General features: G+C 36.2%; 1 protein-coding gene across 2 annotated transcripts in view; it reads left to right on the top strand.

The window, feature by feature from the left end:
* The window catches only part of htr4 (5-hydroxytryptamine receptor 4), a 141,198-nt gene that overhangs the window by 71,578 nt on the left and 43,727 nt on the right, over nucleotides 1-25,893 (top strand). For both annotated transcript variants that reach the window (XM_037977435.1, XM_017429781.3), the window contains exons 3-5: nucleotides 7,457-7,570; nucleotides 13,841-14,041; nucleotides 25,119-25,272. In XM_037977435.1, the coding sequence (XP_037833363.1) occupies nucleotides 7,457-7,570; nucleotides 13,841-14,041; nucleotides 25,119-25,272 (469 nt within the window). The remainder of the gene's footprint in view (nucleotides 1-7,456; nucleotides 7,571-13,840; nucleotides 14,042-25,118; nucleotides 25,273-25,893) is intronic.

Below are 25,893 nucleotides of genomic sequence, written 5' to 3'. Positions count from 1 at the left end.
TTACTATACCACCTCAAAATTAGACACATCTGTTACACAAAACCTTTTTGTGCAAAATAACAAAACATTTACTCAACATGTTATTGGTGCAGTGTTTTATTTCACTTTTTATTTGTATTTTTAATTGATTTTACTCCTATTTTTATTGTTCTTAGGTAGTTTTTTTATTCTGTTTCAGATTGTTCTGTTTCAGATTGTTTTGTTAATTTCTATCTATTCTTTTTAAATAGAGAAGTCAAACTCACACTTTGAAAACAGCAGTGCATGAATTTATTATATTTTATTACAGATAAAGCTACAGCTACAGCCCCCCTAAATTTCTAAATCAGCTAAATTTTATTCCTGCTCAGGTCTCAGTTTTGTTTTTTGTTTTTTTTGGTCAGTCTTACATGTTCTATTCTCATTAGGAGTCCTTACCCTTCTGTCACCGGTGTGCAAATAAAAGAAGCAAGAAAGGCAGATTATTTCTGTAACATCAGACTCTGTCAGTTCTACCTGCAGGAGCCACAACTAGCTGCAGTTGTTGGATCTGTCACAAACACTTATATGTTCTCTGGAGCTCTTTGACAGACAACACTTTCAGTCTAGCTTGTGTTTCTTGCCGTTTCTCTCCTGCACATCTGTATGCTGTAGGACTCCTGTCAGAGGCGAGGTTAAGATAACAAAACCTAATTGGAGCAGAACTCCAGTTTGACCTGCCATGTCAGGAGCAGAAACCTGCCATTCAGAAGCAAACTTAAGCTGAAGCTGAAGCCATAAAAAAGGCCTTAGAAAGGACTTGTCACAGCATAGAAAAAAATCTTCAGGAGCTGAAATAAAAACAGTGCATTTACACGGGCAAGTTAAAACCAACTTGCCTATGTAAATGTATAACTGCGTATATCTGTTGCAAAATCTTGGAGATGGAGTTTATTTTATGTTGTCAAGTTGGCAGGACAGTGTATTAAAAGTTTGTTTTCATGTCCTTATCTAAAGAAGTATTAGTGGATTTTTAAAATCTAAAATGTTTACTTGGTTACAGCAAGAAAAACTAGAATAAAAAGTCCAGATCTTCATGTCAGAGAGGCAAATATTTTATTTTATTAAGTTCCTCATGGGCTTATGGGTTTTATGTCATTATTATTATTATTAGTAGTAGTAGTAGTACTAGTAGCATATCACGTGCTGCCTCGCATGACAGAGTTTGAATTTAAGATGGCCACCACAGCCACATCTTGTGACCTGTTAGTGTTGAGGATGACTCAACTACTACCACATAAACTTAACCTCGGTATCTATAAATCTGTGTAAGTTATAGTCATTTTTTTGGTTTTGCAACGATAAATTAGCTATGGCGGTCTTCTGGAATCGGGTTGACTCTAAATGTCAAACAGCTGCAGGTCCACTGATTACCTTCTGGAGGTTAAAATAAAAATGTTTGAGTTTGCTAAGGTTGCTTAGCTGTGGTGGCCATCTTGAATGCCAGCTGCATGTACATCAGTGACGCAACTGACTTCCAGAAAACGATTATGTGCGAGTTCTCCCTCACAGTTTCACAGCTCTGTATTGTTTTCTTCATCCGACATAGTTTAAAGCCAAGTGACACTAAAACAGAAAGAGTTTGACACTAAAAGCTCCTGCTCAGATGTTAATATGTGATGAGTCGGGAATTGAACTGTTCTCTCAGCTCATTCACTTTACATAAAAAAATGTCATCAAGGCTGGTTACTCTGACGCATGAATTTATTTTCTTTGTCAATTTTTTTTTCCAGCTGAGTTAATCGCCTGCTTTCATAATTCAGTTTTACTCCAGAGCTTTCAAACACAATTATTTTCTTTTTTGGCCTCAGCTTTCACTCTATTGTGGTTCCAGACAGCGGGAGACTGTTTTTGCCTCAGTCTGCTGTTCTGACACATTTTCTCACTTCTGTTGGTGATAAACAGCATTTTTTATCAGTTTGAACAGACCCCGTGGCCTCTGGTGCCCGTCTGCATAATGGCGCGCTTGTCTTTGCCTGCTGAGAGAGAACGCCAGCGTACAGACAGCTGTTGTTTGCAATTAGGGATTCCCGCTGAGGCCTTCAAAACCATCCTGAATATGTTCTTTTTTAATTTTAATTACAAAACTGTGTAAAGTTGGAGAACTTTGCTGGTAATGAGTGGAACATAGAACCTTATGAAAATGTCTGAATACTGACGTGGTTGAAAGGGAAAACGAGAGAAGACGGGTCTGGTTTTGAGGGACAGACATGATTGGTCATTTCTTCATTACAAAAAGAAGATTTAATACAGGAAACCTGAGATACTCTGTCAATGGAGGGTTGTTTTTGGTGACTGAGGTTTTGGACACTTAAGTGAGAGATGTAAAAGTCCTGGATGGAAAAAAAAAATCCAGGATAAAAACTCAAAGGTACGAGTTGTTTAGTGTATTAGCATAACACTTCTGGAGTTGAGCTAAAAATAATTGAGCAGTTAAATTTGCCCCTTTTTGATAATAAAATAGATTTTCAGAGCAGTTATGAAACTGACAGAGAAGTATTATTTGTCACCGTGAGTTCAAGAGGGCACTTAAAGGGCAGATTCAGGGCACATAAACAAACATATTTGTTATTGGAAAAAAAAATTCTATAAAAAGATTTGGCAGCATATTCACCCATGCCAAAAGATCCCGAAGAGTCCAACTCGCAATAAACCCAACAGAGGTCCAAATGAAAAGAAATGATCCGACCCAACAGGCTGCACCAAAAAGCCTAAAAAAAAAGTGGAACCAAAGTGGGACGAAGAAACAAAGAAGGATAACAGATAACACAATATATACAATAATAATATGTTGGTTTTGAGCTAAAACATGCAATGTACTCCTAGCACAACTTAGCTCATCTGTTTTTGTGTGTTTTATGTTAGGTTTTAACAAACTGAGCAACATTCCTTCATGCTTATTGTTACCAACTTTTCATCAAGTTTGTGAAAGTTATGCTGTTTCAGGATTTAACAACATTCTTCCAAGATGCATCAAATGTTGCAGATTTAGGAAGTCCGAAGACACCGAAGCAGTAATGTGTCGAAACAATCCAGAAAACCGTAAACGGGACAAATTCTAAAAAGAAAGCAAACGGAAATACAGAATCAGTGTTTGAATGAAAACAAAAAAATGCAAATATGCACAAAAAAGTAGTCAGAATCTTACCTGCAGTAGAAAGTGCTTAAAGCAATATGAGTTTGGAATAATGGGTAAAGTTTTCCTGACATGAAACAACTCATCACAGTTCATGCAAATCCATATTAGTTTATGGTTATTTACACAAAAGACATGGGCAGTAGCCTGGTTTCAGTAATTATCCATTAATGCAAAATAAAAGCTTCAGCACAAACTATCTGACACAAAACTAACGCAGGGTTAAAACCCCAACATTTATCTTAGTTTAAACAAATGTTATCAGGCTGGGTTTTACGCTGCCTTTTCCATCAGATAGTCTCTCTGGAGGACCGTCCATCCAGACATATTTTGTGTTCACATGTGAAGTGAGGTTGAGCGTTTAAATCATGCATCAGGGCTGGATTTTACACATCGGAGACACCAGGGCTAAAAATACATGTGAAAAGTACTCAGTTCTGTCTAATACGCCATGGATCAGCTTCAATCTCCAAAGCTTGAAGTTTATATAAAAAAGCTGCCAGCAGCAGTGACAGTTAGCTGTTGAGGTGGGTCCAACTGGGATGAGCTGAAAATCTTCAGACCTTTGACAACTTCTGTGCAATCAGCTCACCTTTGATGACTCACTCTGAATCAGTCAGGTAATTCTGTCAGACGGGTGATTTCTCTTGCTGCCTCACAAAAGGAGGTTTTATTTCTACCAGGACGTCGATGTGGCCAACAATGGTTTCTGACTGTCAGTCGTTGTGACTGCTGCTCTTTAGATCCAATCAGCGACACACACTCCTACACCGAGCTCGGTTCATACAGTTACCCAATAATGGTAGCTGTCTCCAGCTGCTGAAGGCTTTGATTCAAGTTAACTTGAAACTATTTTTAAGCTTTGTTGAAGTTCCTTCCAAAACACTTTAGCTTTTTTTTTAAGGATTTACTTCCTTGTTATGTTTTTTTTTTAGTAGTTTAGCTCCAAACATTAAGGTAAAATTAAATATTTGTCAATGATGAACAAAATTATTATCTACTTTTATTTTCTATTTGTTCTATCTTCGTGAAGAAGTAAAGTCCAGGTGAATTAGGAAATGTGGAGGTACTTTTCCTTCTGACCCTCATCAGTCTTTGAGTGCCTAATTAAGGCTGCTGCTCGCTGATTGCCTACCAGGAACTGAGGTCAAAGGTCACGTGTATATGATGTCCACACAATCACAATGTTTACCTTTTCCCTCTGCCCCTGCATGTTGGCACATGCTCACAGAAACTTACAGAGGAAGTGTTTGGCAGCAAATGACACATCTGCAAAATCTAATATAAACACATCGTGACCTGCCAAATAAATACGGGAAAGAAGAGATTTTTTCTACTGTTTAAGTGGAGACAGGTGTCTTTTTGTGTGCACATTTTGATCAAGACACTTGTGAAAGAGGCTGTAACTATCAAGTGTCTTTTCTGGATAAATAAAGGTTAAATATATAAAACTTCTGGAAAAAGAAAATATTTAGTTTAGTATTTCATCAGAGATGTTGATGCCAGTAATGTTTTATATCCAGTTTTTCTGTCGGGCTGTTGGGGTCCAGCAAATCAATGGATCTCAAATTTAGCTCATGACTGAATAAATTACTGTACTTTTTTTTCTTCAGATCGCCGTATTATAATATTGTGTTTGTCAGACACCATCTGAAAATTAAACAAATAAATATTACATTTGTGTGCAGGAAATGGATGAGCTGCTTTGGACGGTCTCTGTAACTTTCCAAATTGATTTCTAGATTCTTGTACATGATTGATTTTGTATCCTATGCACTTTGATTTAAAAAAAAGTCATGATCGTGACCTTTAATCTCAAATTACGTAGGTGTATACATAATATTGATAGAATTTTATATGAAATTTAATCATATTCTTGTCTTGAAATAAAAGCATTTTCAAGAATGGAAACATAAAGTATGAGTTTTATTTAAGTCAGGTGAATCTAAAACTTGACTTTTATGTCATATTCACATATTTATTTATTTTTAGACACTTCTGAGTCACAACAAATGAGCTTATTAAATTGAATTAAAGGTCTTTGAATTGACAGAATTTTGTGTTATATGAAAATAAACAAAAATGTTCCACTTTTTTCACTTTCATTGTATCAAACCATGAATAAACTTTAAATATATGTAGTTGTTTAGTTCCTTGTAACACTGCTGCAACAACAAGTTCTGTTAAATAAAAACAGAACCACACTGGACAGCTGAGTGTGATCTAATTCTAAGAATTAGAAGCAAATACTGGCATCTTTTAAAATTTGATGCTGACGGGCAGATTAATGATTTTACATTGAACTCAGTCAGTGTTTAAAGCTTAGGGAGCGGATGTTGACAGCTGTTAGATTTGAACTTGGTAGGCTCACTAATGATCGGAGTGTTTTGAATGTGCTGCAGCTCGTGCATCTGATTGATTCATTGTTGGACCCAAAAGGCTCACACATGAAACACTTGAACTTTACGCTGCTTGTCATCAGACCAGCTGTGATAAAAGGTAGATGCTGCTGCAGAAACACGCATATCAAAGTCTCATTTAGAGGAAAGGTCAAACCATTTTAGGTCAGCCAACCTTTTTAAGATCAAAGAATACGCGTAGCTTTACTGAGGCCTTTTCCTCATGTTTTTTTAGTAATAATACATCTGTTGAGAAGTTGTCAGTGTTCCCATTTGATCTGATTAGTGTGCTGGCAACCCTGATCAAAGAACAAGCCTCATTTGCACACTATCACTTTGGCTTTGAACCGAAGATGCACGGAGTAAATAATTTGGCAGACAGGGATGAGCCACGGCTCCTGAATCTGACACAGGCTTTTATTAGCATAGCGTAGTTGACACAGATGTAGTATAAAAGCCACAAGCAAATTGCTCATCAGCTTGTGATTTTCTAGACTGCAGTCCGAAGAAATATAAAAGAATAAAAAAGGTCCCTATTTAAAAAGCTGTTCTGTCTCCTGCTGCGTAACTTCATTGCTTTTTATTAATTTTTCTCCCACGAACACTCACCTTCCTTGTTTCCTGTCAAGTCTGTAAGTGCAAAAGACTCCAGTCCTCAGAAGGATTACTTTAATGCATTACCAATGTCAAACAAGTCTCCGATTAAACAAGCCATTTAAAGAGAACTCCTACACCAGGCAGCTCACTCTGACAGCCCTGATTCTGAAGTTATGCCAGACACTTTGCTGCAAGCCATGTCAAGGTTATACCCATACAAGTCAAAATGCAACACCTGAACTTTTATTGCCATAAATTATCATATTTCCTTTTAAGGATCATGAATAAGCACTTTTTTACAACTTTCCTGATAATACAAGCCTGGGTCAGGAGTAAAATGTTCATTTTAATTGTTTTATCCAAATAATTGTCTCTATCTCTTTGAAATAATAGCTGTATTTGCAGTTAAAACCTGTTTTTTTGTGTAAGTGTAAATGTACAGGTAGACAGAACCTTGATAAACAGCCATTAATGGTCAAGATAAAACTAAATATTTTTCTTATCTTGGTCATACAAAGAAAAACAAATAATTTTTGGGTTGAAAAATGCAACTAATCTGCTTCTATTAATCTGTTGTCCACATTCTGTTTTGAATGAAAACCTTCCACAAATGTCTTCACCAAATGGCCTGGATGTAGGTTCTGATTATAAAACCATTCATTCAACTTTTCTGCAGGTGACTCTGATTTCTTCTTCTCTTCAGCAGCAGCTGCTTTTGCAGTTCAGGCCACTGCAGCTATGCTTCCCTCTTCATTTATTACTAATCAACCACAAATGTGAAACCTATTACTCCCTGTGATATTAAACCTTTTGAGTGCTTATGTGGGTGGAAGCAATCAGTGAGAGCAGAACAACAGACTTTGCTCAAATAAATGTTTCTCTCTTTGAAAGTTCTGCTTCTGTCTTTCAAGTCTTTTTTTTTTTTTTTTTTTTGCTGGTGTTGCCAGTTTGAAATTAAATTTCTCACTTGGCTGAGTGGTCTAGACCTTAGAGCCTGAAAGGCTGTGACTGTATCGTTTTTATTAATAATATAATAGTATTTTTTTTCTTTCAGGGTCAAGACCAAGTCTTTTTTTTTTTTTTTTTTTTTGCTGGTGTTGCCAGTTTGAAATTAAATTTCTCACTTGGCTGAGTGGTCTAGACCTTAGAGCCTGAAAGGCTGTGACTGTATCGTTTTTATTAATAATATAATAGTATTTTTTTTCTTTCAGGGTCAAGACCATGCATTTACTGTAACAGCGGTTGTTTTGTTACAGACAGTGGTCTGAAATAATGTGGTGTTTTTCTCTTCTCTGCTCTTCTGAAGTGACAGCATGCCAAAGCGGATGGCTCTGATCTGCTTCCTGTCTCTGGTCATGCTGATGAGCATCCTGGGAAACCTGCTGGTCATGGTGGCCGTCTGCAAAGACAGACAACTCAGGTGGGCGTTTCCCTATTAAACTATTATATTATCAACATCACACAGTAGGGGGATTGGCTTGAAGCTGGTTTATCTTTTTAAAGGCTGATGGAACCACAATCTGACTTTCCAGAAAGTCCCAAACACTTTGCAGCAGCTAATTTCCTAATTGTTCTTTACAACAGAGTCTTTATCCTATCAACTTATATCTTCTCCACATGGAAACAGGTTTTCCAGAATTATAGCCTCTAAAAATATCCTCACTGCAATGTTTCTAGAAAAATTTTAATCCATGCAAAAACCTTGAAAACAACCCAAAATACAAGGCTAAAATGCTAAACCTTTGTGTATTTGTTCTTGTAAAAACAATCCCTTAGTAAATAACCACACCTAATCCTTTCTTGTATTTTTGAGGGTCAAGTTAAAACTTAAACAAAAGAGATGTTTGGTGAAAAAGAGAAGCAGTAAGCAGAATGAAGGAGCTTTGGTAGAAAAAGGAAAAAAAAATAACTCACTAACAACAACAACAAACCCCTCCGCTCCACAACATATTTTTTCTTGAAAGTGATGAACGTCACAGAGAAGCTCAAAGCTGAATCTTTCAAGGGAAAGGATGAGAAATCCAAGCGGTGCAGGTAAAGTGGTGGTGACAGGGGTCGAGCTGGAAACCCGTCCTGCCGCTCGCTGCTCACATGGGGGTTGCTGTCGCAGCCATCTCTGGTTTTCATTTCTCTCTGTCCACCTTGTCTTTCTCTTCTGCTCCTGTGTCATTTCTCCTTGTTTTGTTTTCCTCGCTGTCTGCCTGGTAGTTGGTCTCTCCCCGTCTTTGTCTTTTTTTTATCTCGTGACACCTGAGAGCTCAGGGTGACCTTCATGTTGATGTGAAGCTGTGAATATGTATTAAAAAGTGAAAACTGAAAGAATGTGTGAATTGGCACTCCAAGGAAAAAAAACAAAGCAGTAAAATTTTGGCTTCAGCTTATTGTAAAATTAATTACATGCAGAGTGCAAAGGCACATATTTAAAATCACCTAATGTCAAAGTCATTGCTGAGGCTTCTCACCTCCCTGAGGAGGAAATAATTACACAAGGTCTTCACTTTTACCCATCACCATTGTCTTTGATTCTACTGGGAAATACACACAAACTGAGTGAGTCGCAGAACACAGACGCAAAACTGCTCAGCAGGACTATCGCCTAGGTGAGAGTCTGATGAAAATAAAACTAAACTCAGACCACATCATTAGAAACCAACAAAACTCTTCCATGCAGGCAAATAAGATTCATTCAAAAGATAATCCCACCAAACAGCAGCTGCCAAAAGTAAAGTAAAAAAATCTAAATATGACAGCTTTTAGAAGCATTGGTGAATTTAGTCATAATGAATCCCCACTTGAAACCTAAAAATTGTCCTTTTATGCCAAGCAATTACCATTTCATCCACGGAGACTGACTTTTCAACCAGCTGGGTATTAAACTGTTGAACTGAATGATTACTGTTTCACACATGCACTTACCATATGCATGTAAGCCTGCATGCATACGACCCTGCGTGGACCTGTGCATGCAGAAGCACCAGCTTTCTGTGACAGAGGAGCAGATTCAAGCAGAGGGGGATTCAGAGGGTGCAATAACAACCTCCTGTTTGTGTCAGTGCGTCAGAGATGAGTCCCACTCACATAAAAACACACCGTCTGCACGCCGTTTGGAAGCAGCAATACAGATACTTTGTCAGGAACTCTGGTTTCTCATTATAATCTGAAGTTTGGTGAATAATTCTTCTCTTTTTTTTGTCTTTAGTTTAGTAACCAGATTTGCTGCCAGGCAGAAGATAACTGCTTTCATTGCTGATTACTTTGATTGTCATAAATTCCAACCATATTGGTAAAAACAACTGAGGAGTTAAATTAAAGAACAAAATGACCTGAAATAATCAGAAAAAGTACAAAAATAAACATGTTAAATAATGTGAACCTTGTTTACATTCCTTGTGTCGTTCGCCAATGTCACTTGTGAGGACTTCCTGTTTTTGCAACGTGATTTAATGTTAAAGTGATTCATCCGTAAAAAGAATTGCAGCTCATTTAAAGAATCATTAAAAGTTGCTGAGCATAAAATAAACACTGACCTAAAAAAAAATTATTAGTATTATTTTTATTTATAAATAAACAAGACAACACAGGAAGAAAAAACGTGCAATTCTCTGATTTGTTAAAAAAGAAGAAAAACAGATTTTTACAGATATTAGTGAATATTGATTCTTTCTGACGTGACTTTCCTGCCAAATGCTGCTGCAGTGACTTCTAGAAAACGTATATCGTAGCAAAATGGATCTTTTTTCCTGCACCTGTAAAAAACTCTAAACACAAGTCAAGAGATTTGTTTTACTGCATTTGGTGTTTTTATTATGTTGTGTTAAAATGACTGGATTTAAATTATTTTTAATGTTGTCAGTATGTGTGTGGAGGATTTAGGAAAGATATTTCTACCTGGAGAGACTCACACAGAAAAAAGCTGCAATAAAAAAGTTTTATTGGACATGAAAGACAAGATTTTGGCGCTCAGACCCCGGCAGAAGGAGTGGAGGTGGGCTGAAGTCCGGCACGTGAACAGATGAAGCCATGATGGTAGTCCTTTTAAACAAAGGCTTGCTTCTGATTGGTTAAGACAGAGGCGGGGTCTGGTGCTGATAGGCTGCAGTGGAAGTGATTGGATGATGCAGGTGAGGCTGAGGCAGGTCTTCCAGTTTGAATTTACGCCTAAGCTCCATTAATTAAATAACAAAGCTCACTAGGAGAGACGGCCTTTTTTCATAAATATAACTCTCTTTATTCATTTTCAGTTTCATCGCTGACATATTTATACATTGACGCTGAAATTCCAAAAAATGTCACATGCAGAAAAAAATGATTGAGCAATAATTGAACTATGTTCTTGCAGTTCTATATCACTGATTTTAACTAAAGCAGTTAATAACGAGTTTTTATAATTTATTTTAGAAGTCTTGAGAAATTATATTATATTTTCTTAGGCTATCAGTTAAGATAATGAGTTTTAGCTTTTGTCATTATTCTAGTGATTGTTCAAACCCTGCTTTTATAATCTTCTAAAATTAAACTCGTTATTATATTTTTGTAGCTTTTATTTACTCCAGACTAAAGATTTGACTTAATTTAGCACAGATAAGAAAACGTGTCATGTCCCTTTTTAATTTAGTCAAGCTTAGATTTGTTGAGGCCAAACAGTGTTTTGTATTTCTTTTAAACTTTGGTTTAATTAAAGCCAATAAATATTTCTGGATTAGTTTCTTTATCAGATGGTGTTTGTGTTACAGAATTGTTGATAAAACATAAAATGGCCAAAACCTCCTTTTAGTAAAAACAAATAATAAATCGTTTTCAGGATTTTGAGTTGGAGTAGCAAGAAAAGACCCATGCAGGGATAAATAAATAAATAAAATGTTCAAATATGTAGCAGTTGCACCGTTTTTTTTAGGAATAAAACAGCATGTCAGCCTTAATCTGCGTAAGTGCACTATAACCTCAGCTGTAATCGTCGCAGATAATTTCATAAAGATAAAAAGAGAATATTTACATAATCTCTGGCATGTTGATCCCCTTCCTCTTCTTCGCTGCACTCTGTTTAAATCCCCTCTTAGCTTCTTTTCTCAAACGTTACACACCAGAATCCGTTCAGTTTCTGCACCAACTGCACACACTTTCTTCTGATAAAGTTTATTTATTCAAAGCACCTTCTGGCCAAACACAATATGTCACCCTAACTAAACAGAACGCCTCACCACCCGGCTTGTTATTGGTTTCTAAACTGTTCTGAATCACTTTCTGTGTGTAACCAAACAACGTGTGCATTTAGTGTGTAAACACATCCCCATCATTCGTGTGTGTGTGTGTGTGTGCGTCCACGGCGTTCGTCTATCGTTGCAGCTATGCGTGCGCTCGTGTTTTACATGCGTGTAAATGTCCGACAGGATTTACATGAGCTCCACGGATGGACAGCTGGCTGGTTCCGTCTCTAACTGCCTGTGTGAAGGCACTGTTTGGGTTAGAGACCGGCAGATGGGAAAGCTCTTACTGAGCCTATTTATAGGCAGGAGAGGAGCCGCAGAACTCCCTTTAATGAACAACCTTTTACTGGTTAGCTGACTCATGCGTGTGGTTAATAACAAAAAAAAGATCCTGTATTATGGATTAAAGTTCCAAATGGGCTGAATGTTGAGGAGCAATTGGTCAACTGACTGAGTGAATCCATCATTTTGACACATTGTTGTCAATATTCAATCACTAAATCTGAATCCTCCGGATTGTTACAAATATTAGGTCCCTGAGTTTCCAGCTGATTGACTAAAAAGACATCTTTGAGTCAGCAGCTCTGCTCTTCAGCACACACTAAACCTCAGACGGGACCTTTCTGAGTGTTTTTGTGGCAGTAAAGTGATATAAAGTGTGTCTGCATGTCAGTGGTACAGTGTCTGAGCTGAAAAATCAACCATGACATGTTATTATTGAAGGCTGCTGCTGCAGGATGCATAAAAACAAGAAGCAAAACCAAAGATTTGAAGCTTAAATTGAGAAATACTACATGATTGCATGATGTTGCATCAATAATTATAAGATTTGAGTTAAAAATCTTCATCTGAAAATGCATAAATTTGGAAGTAATTAACTTTTCTATTCAAATCTGGATTCAATTTATTTGATTTATTTGATGCAGCCCTGGAGTAAGCACGTGTCTTCATTATTTCTTTGTTTGTTTTTTTGTGGGTTGTGTTTATAGCCCAATACATTTTTCAAATCACTGATATATTATCTTATATTATACTGTGTAGTGTTTTATTACAGCGTGACGTTTGGTCAGAATGTGTGTGTTTGCTGTAAATGTTTCCTTCACTAATACATCACAAAAAGAACAACTTTTTTAACTGCTGCCTTTCTCGGAATTACCAGCTGGCTCAACCCCAGCTGCACAGAGAAACATATTCTGGGGAAGCTTTTATAGCAGAATTTGTCTTTTTTATTTCTGCAATAATTTGTGCTAAAAGCTAAATGGTTCCTCTGACAGCTGTGCTGCACAGAGAACCCAACAAACCTGAATCTCCGTGAAAGAAATGAGGATTCTGAGGGCTGTTAGCAAAACAATCAAGTCACATTTTTTATTATGTTGTCGAAGTCTTTGTTTGCAGAAGAAAACTTACTTTTTATAAGTTTCTGTGTTTTCCTGGAGTGTTTTTAACTTTTCTCAGCTGTTTTTTACTTTATTTTCTCACTTTATGCAATAGAAAGATGGATATTTCCTCTTCGGTCTCAATCGCAGAGTTATTTTTTATTTTATTTTTTGTTTTTTGCTCAGAGAACAATTAAACTAATTATCTTTGCCGCTGTTGGAAAACAAACCTAACTCTAGACTGTGAATTTGCCCAAATTACCCTTCTGTCCTTCTTGACTTCTGATTCCTGAGTGAACTCTGATTTCTGCATTTATCTTTTGAGTAATAATTTTACTGAGAATTTAAATGTTTCAAAGAATAAGGCTTCTTTGGATCCACAATGAGAGATGTTACAGCCGTGGCAGCTGCAGGACCAAATCTGCAGAAATCTGCTCACACTTAGATAAAAGAGCACCTAAATTAAATGAGAAGAGCTTGATTCCATTTTAAATTCTAGTTGATCCAAATGAATGTTAAAGGAGCTCTGTTTTCTAAAAGCTCATTTATTTTTTTTAAAGAATTTGCTCAAAGGCTTTTAAGACTTACCGTTATTAAATGATCTTGAAAAAAATACAAAATAAAATTGTAAAGTAACCAAAACAAATGATTTAGGAGTTGTTTGGCAATATATATATATATTTATATATATATATATACATTGCCACATTAACAATTATAATAATATAACAATAATATTCTGCCAAACTAAAATAATTTACCTNCTCCTAAATATATATATATATATATATATATATATATATATATGTGTGTGTGTGTATGTATGTCAAAAGTTTGTCAAAAAAAAATTAAAAACCTTATTTCTAGTTGTTTCCGTTTGATTTTTTGTGTTAATTTGTTTGTTCTTATTGGAGCAAAGAGGCTTTTATTGTTGTGAGCCTCTCAACATTGTGTTAATCCTGCTTGCTTTAATTTTTTGTTTTTGTCCTTACAGAAAAATAGTTTTGGTAAAATTAAATAACCTTTGTAGGTGTTCAGATAAGCGTATGTCCCAGCTGGTTCTGACTTTACGAACTCTAGATGGTTTAATTTTTATTTTCTTCCCACCAGGAAAATCAAGACAAACTATTTCATCGTGTCCCTGGCGTTTGCCGACCTGCTGGTGTCGGTGCTGGTCATGCCGTTTGGTGCCATCGAGTTGGTCGACCAGAACTGGATCTACGGTGAGACGTTCTGTCTGGTTCGGACATCGCTGGATGTTCTTCTGACCACCGCTTCTATACTGCACCTGTGCTGCATCGCTCTGGACAGGTTAGACTGTAACCCCTCCCTCACAGGGTTTTTGTTTGTTTATTTGTTTTCCTTTTAATACATAATTCTGTCAAGTTTTTCTCATATTTGTGTTTCTGCTTTTCTGTGATGTTTGCAAACAAATTGGTGCAATTTGATGTCTGGTGTGAACATTACACTGAGCCAAACCTTTTTTTAGACTGAAAGGTTTTATTCCTTTATCCATCCATCCATCCATCCATCCATCCATCCATTCATCCTGCTTACCCAGGATCCAGTTGCAGAAGCAATAGTCAGAGCTCCTTCCACCTCGCTGTCTCCTTCAGATTTTTTAGGGAAACACTGATTTGTTCCCAGCCTGGTGTATGAAGTATTCTCTGCAGCAAGTCTTGGGTTCTGCCTTTTTGCCTCGTTCCAAAGGGCCACAACTGAAGCATCTCGCTGGAAGGTGTGGAGAAGCCAAACCACCTTGTCTGACATCTACACTGAATACAGTTGTCTTCAGCCAAAACATGAGTGCGTGACTTGAATATAGAAAGAAGAAAAGGTGAAATGTACCTGTTAGTTTTTCATTTAGACAACAGTTTTCATTTTGGTTGCTTTGCTTTAAGCATCAGTGAAAGAATGTAGAGCAGTCAGGTAAAACTGTGGTCCGAAGAAATTAGTTGTACTGCTTCTGCTAGGATGATGAAATTCATTTCAACAACTACAATAAAAAAGGCATCAAGAGACAATTTAAACTGCATGAAGCGTGATAATAGTTATTAATTTAGACTCCCCTTGGCCACTGAAGAAAGAGCAGCTTAAGTTAAGGATCTGTCTACTGAGAAGTGCTGCATGATCAGTGACTCAGGTGCCCACTTGGTACAAAAAGCACGTAGCCTTAAAGCAAAATGGAGGAAATCTCCAAAGAATTACGTTTTGGTTTTCTCCTATTCATTCTCAAGAGGAACTTTGCACAACATGTTTGCATTTTGTTGTTTTCTTTCTTCATACAGACAGAAGTTTGTTGACTGAAGTACTTTTAATTAACCGTAATATGAACAATAACTGTTTAACAATAACAAGGTTTTATTCTATAAATTATTATGAATTGTGTTTATCAGTCTGCTTTTTGACTTGCATCTGAAAATGGCTCTTTTTGACAGCTTGTTCCTGAAATCTGAAAACATGACAGTTTGATTCTGGCTAAATTAAAACCTAGAAACGGTGTTGTCCTTGAAGGAATGTTATCATCTCTAATTATCGCAGCAGGAGAAGCTGCAATCAGTCAATCAACATTACAGAATCAAGCTGCAGAAATTCAACCTCAGTTTCACTGCAAATTTTTACAATTGTGCTTTTATTTATTTCTTTGTTAAGTTATGGGACAATCAAGTTTTGTTTTTTTTTTTTAAAAAAGGCACTGTGATTTTGATTTAATTAAAATGAAGCCTTTCAATCTCACACTGAAATAACTGAATGAATCAAGTAACATAATAAGGAAAAGAAAAGGTGAAAGTTTCTTTCTTTTCAGAACTTTCAGAATCTGAGGATGTTAACAAATTTGATTTTAGAATTTAATGCATTTCTGATTAAATTGCTCACATAAAATTGATGCTTAATATCAGAGTTGAAGCGTGTGATTTCAGAAATTTAGTCAAGTGTCCAATTTTACAAATACGTGGATTGAAGGACCTCCCAGTGTGCAAATAGATGATTTTAAACTGGTTTAATTTTCTTATTTCTGTACTGGTTTTGTATTTCTTTAGTGAAGACTGTAAAGACTTTATCATTGTATTTATTTCTAGGTTAGTTTATGGCATTTAGTGCAGCTTTCTTCCTATAATATCTCTAAAACTTAGCGTTTTCTTGTTGGTTTATCTCTGTTTCTGCAGACTAGAGGTAGATTCAGATGAGATCTTTAATTTATTCAACAACATTTTACATTTTTACACCACGAGAACAACCCAAGAATCTTATTTAGATGAAGTAAGGATGCAAACCTCAGCAGCATTAAAGAAAATGGTCTTTTCATTAATGGCCGAGCCGGAGGAGCCGTGTTCTGTTTTATATGCAGCTGCCTTCATATTCCGGACAGCAAAGCAATCATCCTAGTGTCCGTTGTAAATTGTCTCAGATCTCCTATAGCGTACTTTTGTTTTTCTTACTATAATTGCCTGATTATTTTGTTTTTCTTGTAGCTGTAGCTTCTTCCAGCCTTTGGTGTGCAAATATCAGAGCATGTCTCAGTTTTAATATTACTGATATAACTGAGAGCGTTTCCTAGATTCTGTTGTTGTTTTTGTTCTGCCTTTAATTTCAAAAGGCAGTGAATCATTTTCATTTGAGTCATAAAAAAGGCCAACCATATGATCTTAGAAATAGGAAAGGCTTTTTGTGACATTTAAAAACAACAGTGGAAAAAAATGCTCATCCTTAATGTTTTGTTTATTACATTTTCTATAACTTAAAAAGTTTTAATTTGCCATGATTATTATCTCTAAGCCTTTGGTTTATCAGAGAATAAGAATTCAAAAAGCCTGTGCTTACCCAATCCTAGATTTTGTTAAATGTGATTAAAACAAATGATTCAACATTTAATTTTGTCTGGTGTCTGAGTCATCGAGCTGTAATTACAAGATGTCAGGCTATTTCAGAGTCAAATCATATTTGTGTTTGTTAGAATCGTGACAGACTGGCAGAAAGAGAGGAGAAAAAGTTCTTGTGTAAAACTAGAGGATTAGACCACGAGTTAATGAACGTGTCACTCAAGCACTACGGGCCAGATGAACGGTACGAAACCCTGATTAAGTGTTTGACATAAACATTTAAATGGATCCTGAAAATATCGTACAAATTCACGCGCAAACACTCCGACTGAAGAACAACAGAAATAAATGCAATAAAGATTCAACTGAGCCTCGGCAGATTTAACTCTGGATTCCTGGCTAATCTCTTTTAATTCCATTCACTTGGAACCATAACGTCTTCCTTGTTTAGGAATTTATCTGCCCGACTTAGATAAACGCTGTTACTCTGACAGGCCAACAAAGAATTAGGAAATGAGACTTCAGAAGAACTAACAGCCTGTTTAGATCCAGAAACACTTGAATTTTGGGACCTGTTTTACCCTGTTTTATTTAAAGTACTTTAATATTCCAAGCAGACACTTGTGGACCATGCTGTGACTTTTTAAAAGAGTATTGAGTTACTTTTTGACAGTCAGAGGTTTTAATTCATTAATACATTACATACATTAATGTAAATGTTTGTGGTAAGCTGGCATCTTTTTTTTTGCCTTGATTTAAGGTGGTATCTCACTGGACTGTGACTGTTAGAGACTAACTCAAAATTGAGAGAAAATAAACAAATTTTCCGTCATGTTCTCACTGATCTCTGAGTGTTTTTTCACAGTCGCAGCCTATTTTTGTGTGCACAGCCAAGAATGCAGTTTTGCAAGCTGTACGAACATTATTCTGCTGCTCAGCTCGTCGACACATCTTACCCACCTTAGTTGTTTTGTGCCCATCTGCCCTGACATTTGTGATTTAATCTGCTGGAGAACCTGTTTGAAATTAACAAAAGGCAGATTTGGATCAGTTTTTAATAACTCCTCTTTATTATAAGAGGGCTTTTTAGACCTGGACGTTTGTGTCGGATGTTTTCTGTCATGGTGTGCAGGTGTAATAATACTCTTGTTGAAGACATCCCCAATAATTTTAACTATTTCAAGAGAATAATTGTTGCACACATGTTTGAACATGTTTAACAGTGAAGTGACAGGGCTGCACACCTCTGCGACTCCGAGGAGGAAGTTAGGAACCTCGGGAACATTGTAAGACATTCTGGAGACTCACTCATAAACGACATTTGCCAACAAGTCACAACCCAGTGAGATACCACCTTCAGGACAGGGAATAGGTTATCAGCTGAAAGGGACGAACACTTTGTCCTTTTTTATTTGTGTGACTGGATCATTAAGAGTCCTACGACTCTTACGACTCTTAGTTAATCGGTGTGTGAATTAGTGATTCAGGCTTGAGGTGTAAAAGCTCTTCTAGTCCCAATAAAAGTAGAGCAGTTTTGTACAAATGCAGTCCATTTGAATTGAACTTTTTGCTGCTTTGAGTTATAACCTTAGGGAGGTTAAATTAATTACTGATTATGTTTGAATAGCAGTAGTCAGTTTACTACAGACTGCTGGATGAACATCTGCCACTTACGTAGAGCTCTTCGTCTTTGAATTATTATCATTATAATAATTTTTTGACCTTCTTTAGACTCCCTGCTGTCGGTTAATCAAGCCTTTTATTTTTGTTCCAACTTATTTACCTCAGCATTAGAAAATCAAACGTAGAAAGTAAGAAAACATCCTCATTTATCTTAACCTTCAACATATTTTTAATTTTTGACCTTGTGCTAAGACATCGATAATAAGAAAATAATCATACCCCTCCTTTCTGTATAGATGTCTTTAAGCAAGGTCAAGGATCTGTGTTTATATTAACATGCAAAAATGGTTCAGAAAAAGTGTTAATCTGAAGCACAAGGTGATAAAATATTTTAGGGTGCATATTATCCATGTCAATTCTAATCTGAACCAAGGCAAAGATGAAGAAGCAGATCCTATCCACAGCAGAGAAATGATCTAATTTGTAGAAGGTTCAGAGATCAAGTCTGCAGACTATTTTGGTGCCACTATTATCAGGACATCATAAAAAGACAAAAATACAGCTTTCCATCCATTTACTTCTGCTGTTTCTGAACATTAAAGTAATACATGTCCTTCTTTAGGCTAATTTTAAAAGAGATACAAACTTAGCACATTTTGAGTGATTTGTTTTCTGACCCATTAACACACATGTTGCATGCTTGCATTATAGATAAAAGAGTCTCCTTTTCCCCATCAAGATTTTAAACATAAATGTATACATTTTCCTTACACTGCAGGCTGAACAGGAAACAGTTGGTCATGACTCATTTATTATCTCATTTGTGTTTGAGGAGGTTGCTGCTCTTTACTTTAAGTCAACAAGGACCTATTTCATAGTATTTGATGGGAAAATATACTTCACTGTTTTGTTTTTTGCCAGCAACAAATCAGTCTTCTTATAGTAGCACAAAGAGCCAAGATGTGTTTAAGCTTCAGGTGACAAGTGAGTGAAATCCAGGTGGAAAAGACATTTCTAACATGTTTATGCTTTTGAAGAAAGAGGGGGAAGAATGCTGCTTCCAGCATCACAAACAAAACAGATTAATAAAAACTACGCAGTCAAGAAAAAAAAACAGACCAAGAAAGAAAACAGTTTATAATAAATCTTTGAAAGGAAGCATCTGTTGACTGCATCACCGAGAGGGAAACCATAAACACAGAAAAAAAGCAATGAGAGAATAAATGAAGGATATAAACCAGTCTCTAAAAAATAGAATGAATGTTAGTTAAATTAATAATGTCATCGTTAAGTTTGTCATGATCAACACTGCACTACATTAAATGTGTTTAGAAACAAAGACAGAAATAAAACACAGAGAACCACAGAATGCTTGGATCTCTTATTTGAGAGATTAAAAAAAAAAAAGTGCCACAGGAACACTCACACACGGACAGAGAACTATTTGAAAGGCGGACAGGAAATGACGAGGATTTAACCTACAACCTTTAGGTTTCCTAGCAGACACTTTGTCTCCTGAAGGCTTCAACATTCTGCAGAAAAGCTTCTGACTGCATGGAGCTGCCACTGTGGAGGAGCCTTTTTGTTTTCTGATGTTTTTTATTGGTCTCTTTACTTTGCTTTGGAAAAGATCTCAGTGTAGACGATGATTGTGTTCACTGATCGAGACAAACAGAGAAGTCCATTCAGTCATGTCCCTGCCTGTTATAACTAATATGATTTTAATTTCCAAGTTACCTGTACAGACAATTGTAGGAAAGTTAAAACTTTACAGATAGGCTTAATTTGGAAATCTCCCTTTTTAACAAAGATCTGACATACTTATAATAAAAGTATTATTATTCAGCATGTTTTTTTATACTTTTAGTCTGTGAATGGCAGCTGTTTCCTTTAGTTGGGAAAAAAAGTGAAGAAAAATGACTCATTTAAATTTACTTAGTAGCTTGAAACACAGTGCATGAGACAGAATGAGCCCTAAGAAAGTACCAAAGAAAAATTAAAGTTTAATTTAGCTATTTCTTGGTCAAAATGACTTCTTTGCCAAAGAGACATCAACGGTAGCTTAAGTCCTTTAAAAGAGAGACAAATGTGGCTGAGGAAATATGAAAATTGAATTTAAAATTGGGATTCTTCTTGTGTACAGGGCTTGGAAAATCTGAAAGCAAAAAGAAAAGACTGACTGTTGCCTCTGGTTTGTTCCTCTTGCATAACTTAACTGGCAAACAACACAAGTGAAAATAAAAGGCATGTTGACTGAAAGCAAAGGAAATAGAGAAGAAAATACAAAAAGCATAGAAAACAAGTGAGCAGCTGCAGGATAAAACTTCTCATTCATCTAAAGGGAGCAGAGAATAAAAAAAGATCTGAATAGAAATGAATTAGGACTAAAAATAACAGAATTGGATTCAGGATGCTCCAACATAAATGCCTTTACTGAAGTGGCTAACACGTAGACTGATGAATACAAGAAGACAAAAAAAGTAAAATAATAAAAAAACTATAAAAAAAATCCAAATATATTAATGTACAAATGCACTTACTTGTTTACCTCTTCTTACTTCATGGCTTTCTTCCTTCCTTTTGTTCCTGAATGGTTTGGATTTGTTCAAAGAACACCGCGAGTGTTGATATTTGTGGGTCTTTGTAGCCGTCATGTCAGATGGATCCAATTTCTAACGTTGAATTGTGAAACTATGTTTTGGAGATGTGGGCAAACATTTGCATTACATCAGTGGTGTTGAATTTCGGTCCTGCAGGTCCACAATCCTGCATGTTTTAGATGTTTCCCTGCTCTGCAGCAGGTCTTCAGGTTCTGCAGAAGCCTGTTAATCAGATCAGATCAGGTGAGTCACAGCACCTAAAACATGCAGGATAGTGGCCCTCCAGGGCAAGGATTGGACACAACTGCATTATTTATTCTTTTTCCTCATAAAACTGGCACCACAGCATTTATCTTTATATTAGGAGCTCAGAAACTGCCAGCAGAACCTCGTCCAACAATCAAGTCTAATCTTGCTCACAGCATCATCGATACTTTCATTTTCCAGCTCACTTGCATGTTCCAGACTTATATGTCCTTTCTGAACATATTAAATGTGACTCAGAGAATCTATGGTTTTCAAACATTTCAACTTCCAACCCACAAAACCACAGACTGGTGTAGACTTGCTGGATAGAGTATGCAAACATTGCTAATGAGGCAATTAAACAATTGCGTAGTGACATCTCAAACAACCTCAATAACCATTATGCTGCTTTTTATTCATTTGTGACACTGGAGTACATACTGTATCCTGCACAAATTATTGCAAAAACTATGCTCTCATGAGTTTGACTTGGTGTTCCCACAAAGGGATTCTGAATAGGGCTGCACGATAATGGAAAAATTTGCAATTTGTGATGTTGTTGCTTAGTATTGCGATGAGGACATGAATTGCAATAAACCCACATTTTTCTCACTCCTCTCTTTCTCTTATCATCACTATAATTTAAACCAGGTGTGGGTTCAAGGTCAATGAGAGTTCATTGGATTGATATTATTAGCATTCAGAACATTATTGCATGGTACTTGAAATATAATGACCTGTGATTTATTGCAGTCCTTTGCAGTATTTATATTGCACTCACTGACATTATGATGATGATAATTTTTATATATATTGCGCAGCTCTAATCCAGACTCCAGCTTTGAGAACAGCTAGTTTAAACCCACGTCCAGAAGATATACTAGAAGGATATATATCACATCCTAAATCTTATCAGATAAAAAAAGTTATGCAGCTGGGCTGTAGAGGATTTCTTAAAATCCTATGAAGCCTAATCTTCCACAGCTTTGCACAACAGTGATGGAAAAGTTTAAAACAGTTGCAGTATCTCCTGGTCAGTGAGCGGTAAAGATCAGTGAATTCCTGGTAAATGAGATAGCTACGCTATTATAAATTATTTTCATCGTACTTTAATGTTTCTGTATATGTGGTATTTCGTAGCGTTGAGGATCCAAACCTGCAGCTCGTCTGTTTGCAGAGAATCACATGTGCTGCAGCTGCATGTGAATATTAAATGCAACAAAATCTACTTTGGGTTTGGCTGGTCTCAGAAAGCAGCCCTCAGATAAATAATGTCAGAATAAAAATGTCAGAAATAAACAGAAAGCCATGTTTTGCAGATCAAAGGGATGCAGAGGCCATTTGAAGTGCTCGTGGTCATGACATGCTGCCATTCAGTTGGGCCATGTCTGCTTCTAATCTTACCCAGGCTAATGTGCAGAAGAATGTAAAAGTGTGTCTCTTTCTGCATTTATTGCTTCTCTGTGTGTCTTTGAGCTTCTGGGGTTTGCTTGCATGGGCATCACTAAATGTGTGTGTTTGTGTGTGTGAATATTTGTATTGACTTGATGCAAGAATTCCTCCTTACATTGAAAACATGGGGGGGATGGGGTTCTGTCACTCAGACCTCCACATCCACACTTAAAGAATTAATCTGCAACCTTTCAGCACAACTGCTTTGGGAATTCAAATAGAAAAGGCCCTCTTGACCTTTTCATAATGCCACAGCACACGGAGACCACACACAGTACACACAAGCACTCCAAATTACGGATGGCTGTGAAATGCCACGCACTGCAAGTAGGTAATGAGGTAGGATCACAGCAGAGGAGGCAGGGAGATATCCACAGTGACTGACGATGGCGTAAACTGGATTAGCTTTAATTCTTTTGCAGCAGAGCATTATGTTCAGACAACCTCCTGAGGAAAAAAGCAAAGGTTACAAAATGTATGAAGTGATCCACTGCTAAGAAGATATTTGTAAGTTAGACATGAAAACTTGTAATGCTTAATCACATGTTTGTATGGATATTTTTAAAGATGAAGATACTTTGCTTTAAGCATGTTGGGGAAGTGTAGCATTAACACAAACCTGATGAATTAAAAAACAAAAGCTGCTTCTTTTATATTTGCAGTAAGTAACCAAATTTGGAATCTAAGAAAAAAATGGCCGTTTATAAATGAATTCCTTGATCACTTTGAGTTTAGTATTTACTTCTCTCATAGATCTTGTTGGACTTCGCTGATCCAAAAGAGAAAATGTATTTTCAGCCAGATCTGCACCACACCTTTAGGTTCCTATCACATTGCTGTTTGCTTTTTTTGTATTTGTTCTCTAAAAGAAATAGAGAACAAGGTAGTTGTTACTTTTCTAATAAGCCCAGATCAGATAGTGTGATTTAAAAAAGCTGCAGACATGTTTATTTTTTGTTTGAGGTCAGAAAATTTATAATTTATAAGCTCAGAAAAAACACAGAACTAGGAAACAACCCTGCATTCAGGATAAATAATTATAATTAAGTAGCAATATATTCATTTCATATTTTTTCTTCCATTTTCTGTCTGTCTTTCTAACATCATTCATTAAATTTTCTTTTACTCCTTCTCCTTCTTACCACCTTTGGAAATTTATTCATGCAGTTTAGCCCCAGCATGATCTTTGAGACATTAGTGTCGGATATCATGCTGTGAATTCCTGCTGCCATGTCTGATATTATTTCAGCACAAAAAACATCAACAGAACCTGGTAACGAAGCACATTCACAGCATGGATGTGTGTGTTCTGTTGTTAGTTGGTTGTACGTTAAATAAGATAGTTATGCACAGAAAAAAAAAATTTAATTAGATTACTTGGAAATCAGAAATTATAAACAAGTATTGTCACTTGATAGAGAAGTGAAGGATGTTAGATCTAAACTTTGCTGTCAAAGCAGTGATTAGTTTTTTTAAGGAGAAAAACAAAAAATAGAACCATCAGGTCTTCCTTTTAAACCTTGTTGTCATGGCAACTGACAACTTTAGTTGTTCAAAGAAGGAATAATAAAACCCAACAGACTGACCACAAAATTACAAATCCAACTGTATGTGTTGATGTCACAGAAAGCCAAAAAAAAAAAAAATCAGGGTCACTCCCAATGCGCCACATGGAAAATGTCTTTTTTGTCTCCAGCAGTCTGGTGCAGGTCTAATTATTGTCTTGAAGGACAACTGACGGGAAGCTGCAGCGGACAAAATAAACTTCCTGTTTCATTCAGTGATGCAACCAACTGAGGCCAACTGACAACAGACTGACTTTGGTTCCAAAAAGGAGATTAAAAGGCCGTTATTGGGCTCATTTGGGCTTTTCCTTTATTTCCTGTGCAACTTTTAGTGATGATGAAATCAGGGAGAGAGAAAAAAAAAATACATATAATAGTAAAAATGGCAGTAAATTAACAACAAGAAAAGGTTAGGAGATGAAGAAATAAAAATGGCAAAAAGAGACAGACATTATGATAACAGACTGATTTAGATAAAAAAAAAGACAAAATGTTTTTATTATATGCAAAGTTCTTGTGTTAAATTGTTCATAGTTTGCATGTTTTCACAGATTTATGTCAGTACCAAAGTGCTTATCTTGACAAAAAAGCTCATCAAAGAAAAAGAAGTAAAGATATGTTATTTTAAATATGTGCCAAATGTTCATTTGTGTTCTCAATTTTGTCTTTTTGGTTAATTTTTTGTTGAATGTGTGGTCAAATACTTGTTTTAAAGAGGATAAGTTAAAAGAAAAGAAAAACAAAGAATAATAATATAGAGTATACATAATTATTCTGAACTTTGACTCCATAGCATTGAACTTCACATATTTTTTTTTCTTTTTTCTTTTAATTTTATGTTTAGCTTTCATTTTTACATTTTTGACAGGTCAAACTTTAAGAATAATTGTTTTTACTTTAAAAAATACTGCAAACAATCAATTTTGGCTGAAAATTGGTTGAAACAGTCTTATTTCTCCTTACGACAGCTTGAAATCTGTTGTCTGCAATGCAAAGATGATCTGTTGGGTTTATTTATTTATTTGTTTGTTTGTTTATTTTAGCTGGTCACATGTTCATCCTTATATCGATCTCTTTGCAGGTACTACGCTATCTGCTGCCAGCCTTTGGTTTACCGAAACAAAATGACTCCGATGCGAGTAGCTTTGATGATTGGTGGCTGCTGGGTAATTCCAACTTTCATCTCCTTCCTGCCCATCATGCAGGGCTGGAACAGCATCGGCATTGACCAGTGGGTGAGTTCCACACCATCTGCTTTTGCAGCTAAAAAGGGAATTGTTTAAAACCATGGGATATTTTATTTATAGAAATATAGCAAGCATATCTTACATCTCAGCATGGGTTGCAGACTTTTGTTGGTGGAATGTCGAAAAGGTTACTGAAAATAAAGATCTTGGGAGGAGACAAAGCACAAACAGGAAAAACAAGAACGGAAGAAAGGCAGACTAACTTCTACATGAATTGTTTATAGCCCCATGCTTAAAAAAACATTTTTATTTCTCTAGAGTTTATTTATTAGAAAATGGAAATGCCTTTTATGTTGCCATGAATACAACATTTTATATATAGAGAGAGTCATTCAATTCCATCAGAATAATTCAATTAAATACAGTTTATTTACATATTTTAAGTAAGTAAGTTCTTTCAGCTGCTCCTTTTTCAGGGGTTGCCACAGCGAGCAAACTTGAATAAAGGATAAAACAATATAAAATACAGTACAAGATAATTCTTTTCTTTAATAAAAGGCAGTTGCGAGATACACAGACAAACACAGAAGGATTGGTCCAGGTGGAGTGAAGGATTGGTCCAGGTGGAGTGAAGTATTGGTCCAGGTGGAGTGAAGTATTGGTCCAGGT

The sequence above is a fragment of the Kryptolebias marmoratus genome, linkage group LG9, assembly GCF_001649575.2.
Source record: "Kryptolebias marmoratus isolate JLee-2015 linkage group LG9, ASM164957v2, whole genome shotgun sequence".
In the NCBI taxonomy this organism is placed as follows: Eukaryota; Metazoa; Chordata; class Actinopteri; order Cyprinodontiformes; family Rivulidae; genus Kryptolebias; species Kryptolebias marmoratus.
The sequence above is the reverse complement of the archived record's forward strand: the minus strand, read 5'-3'. Positions and strand labels throughout refer to the sequence as shown.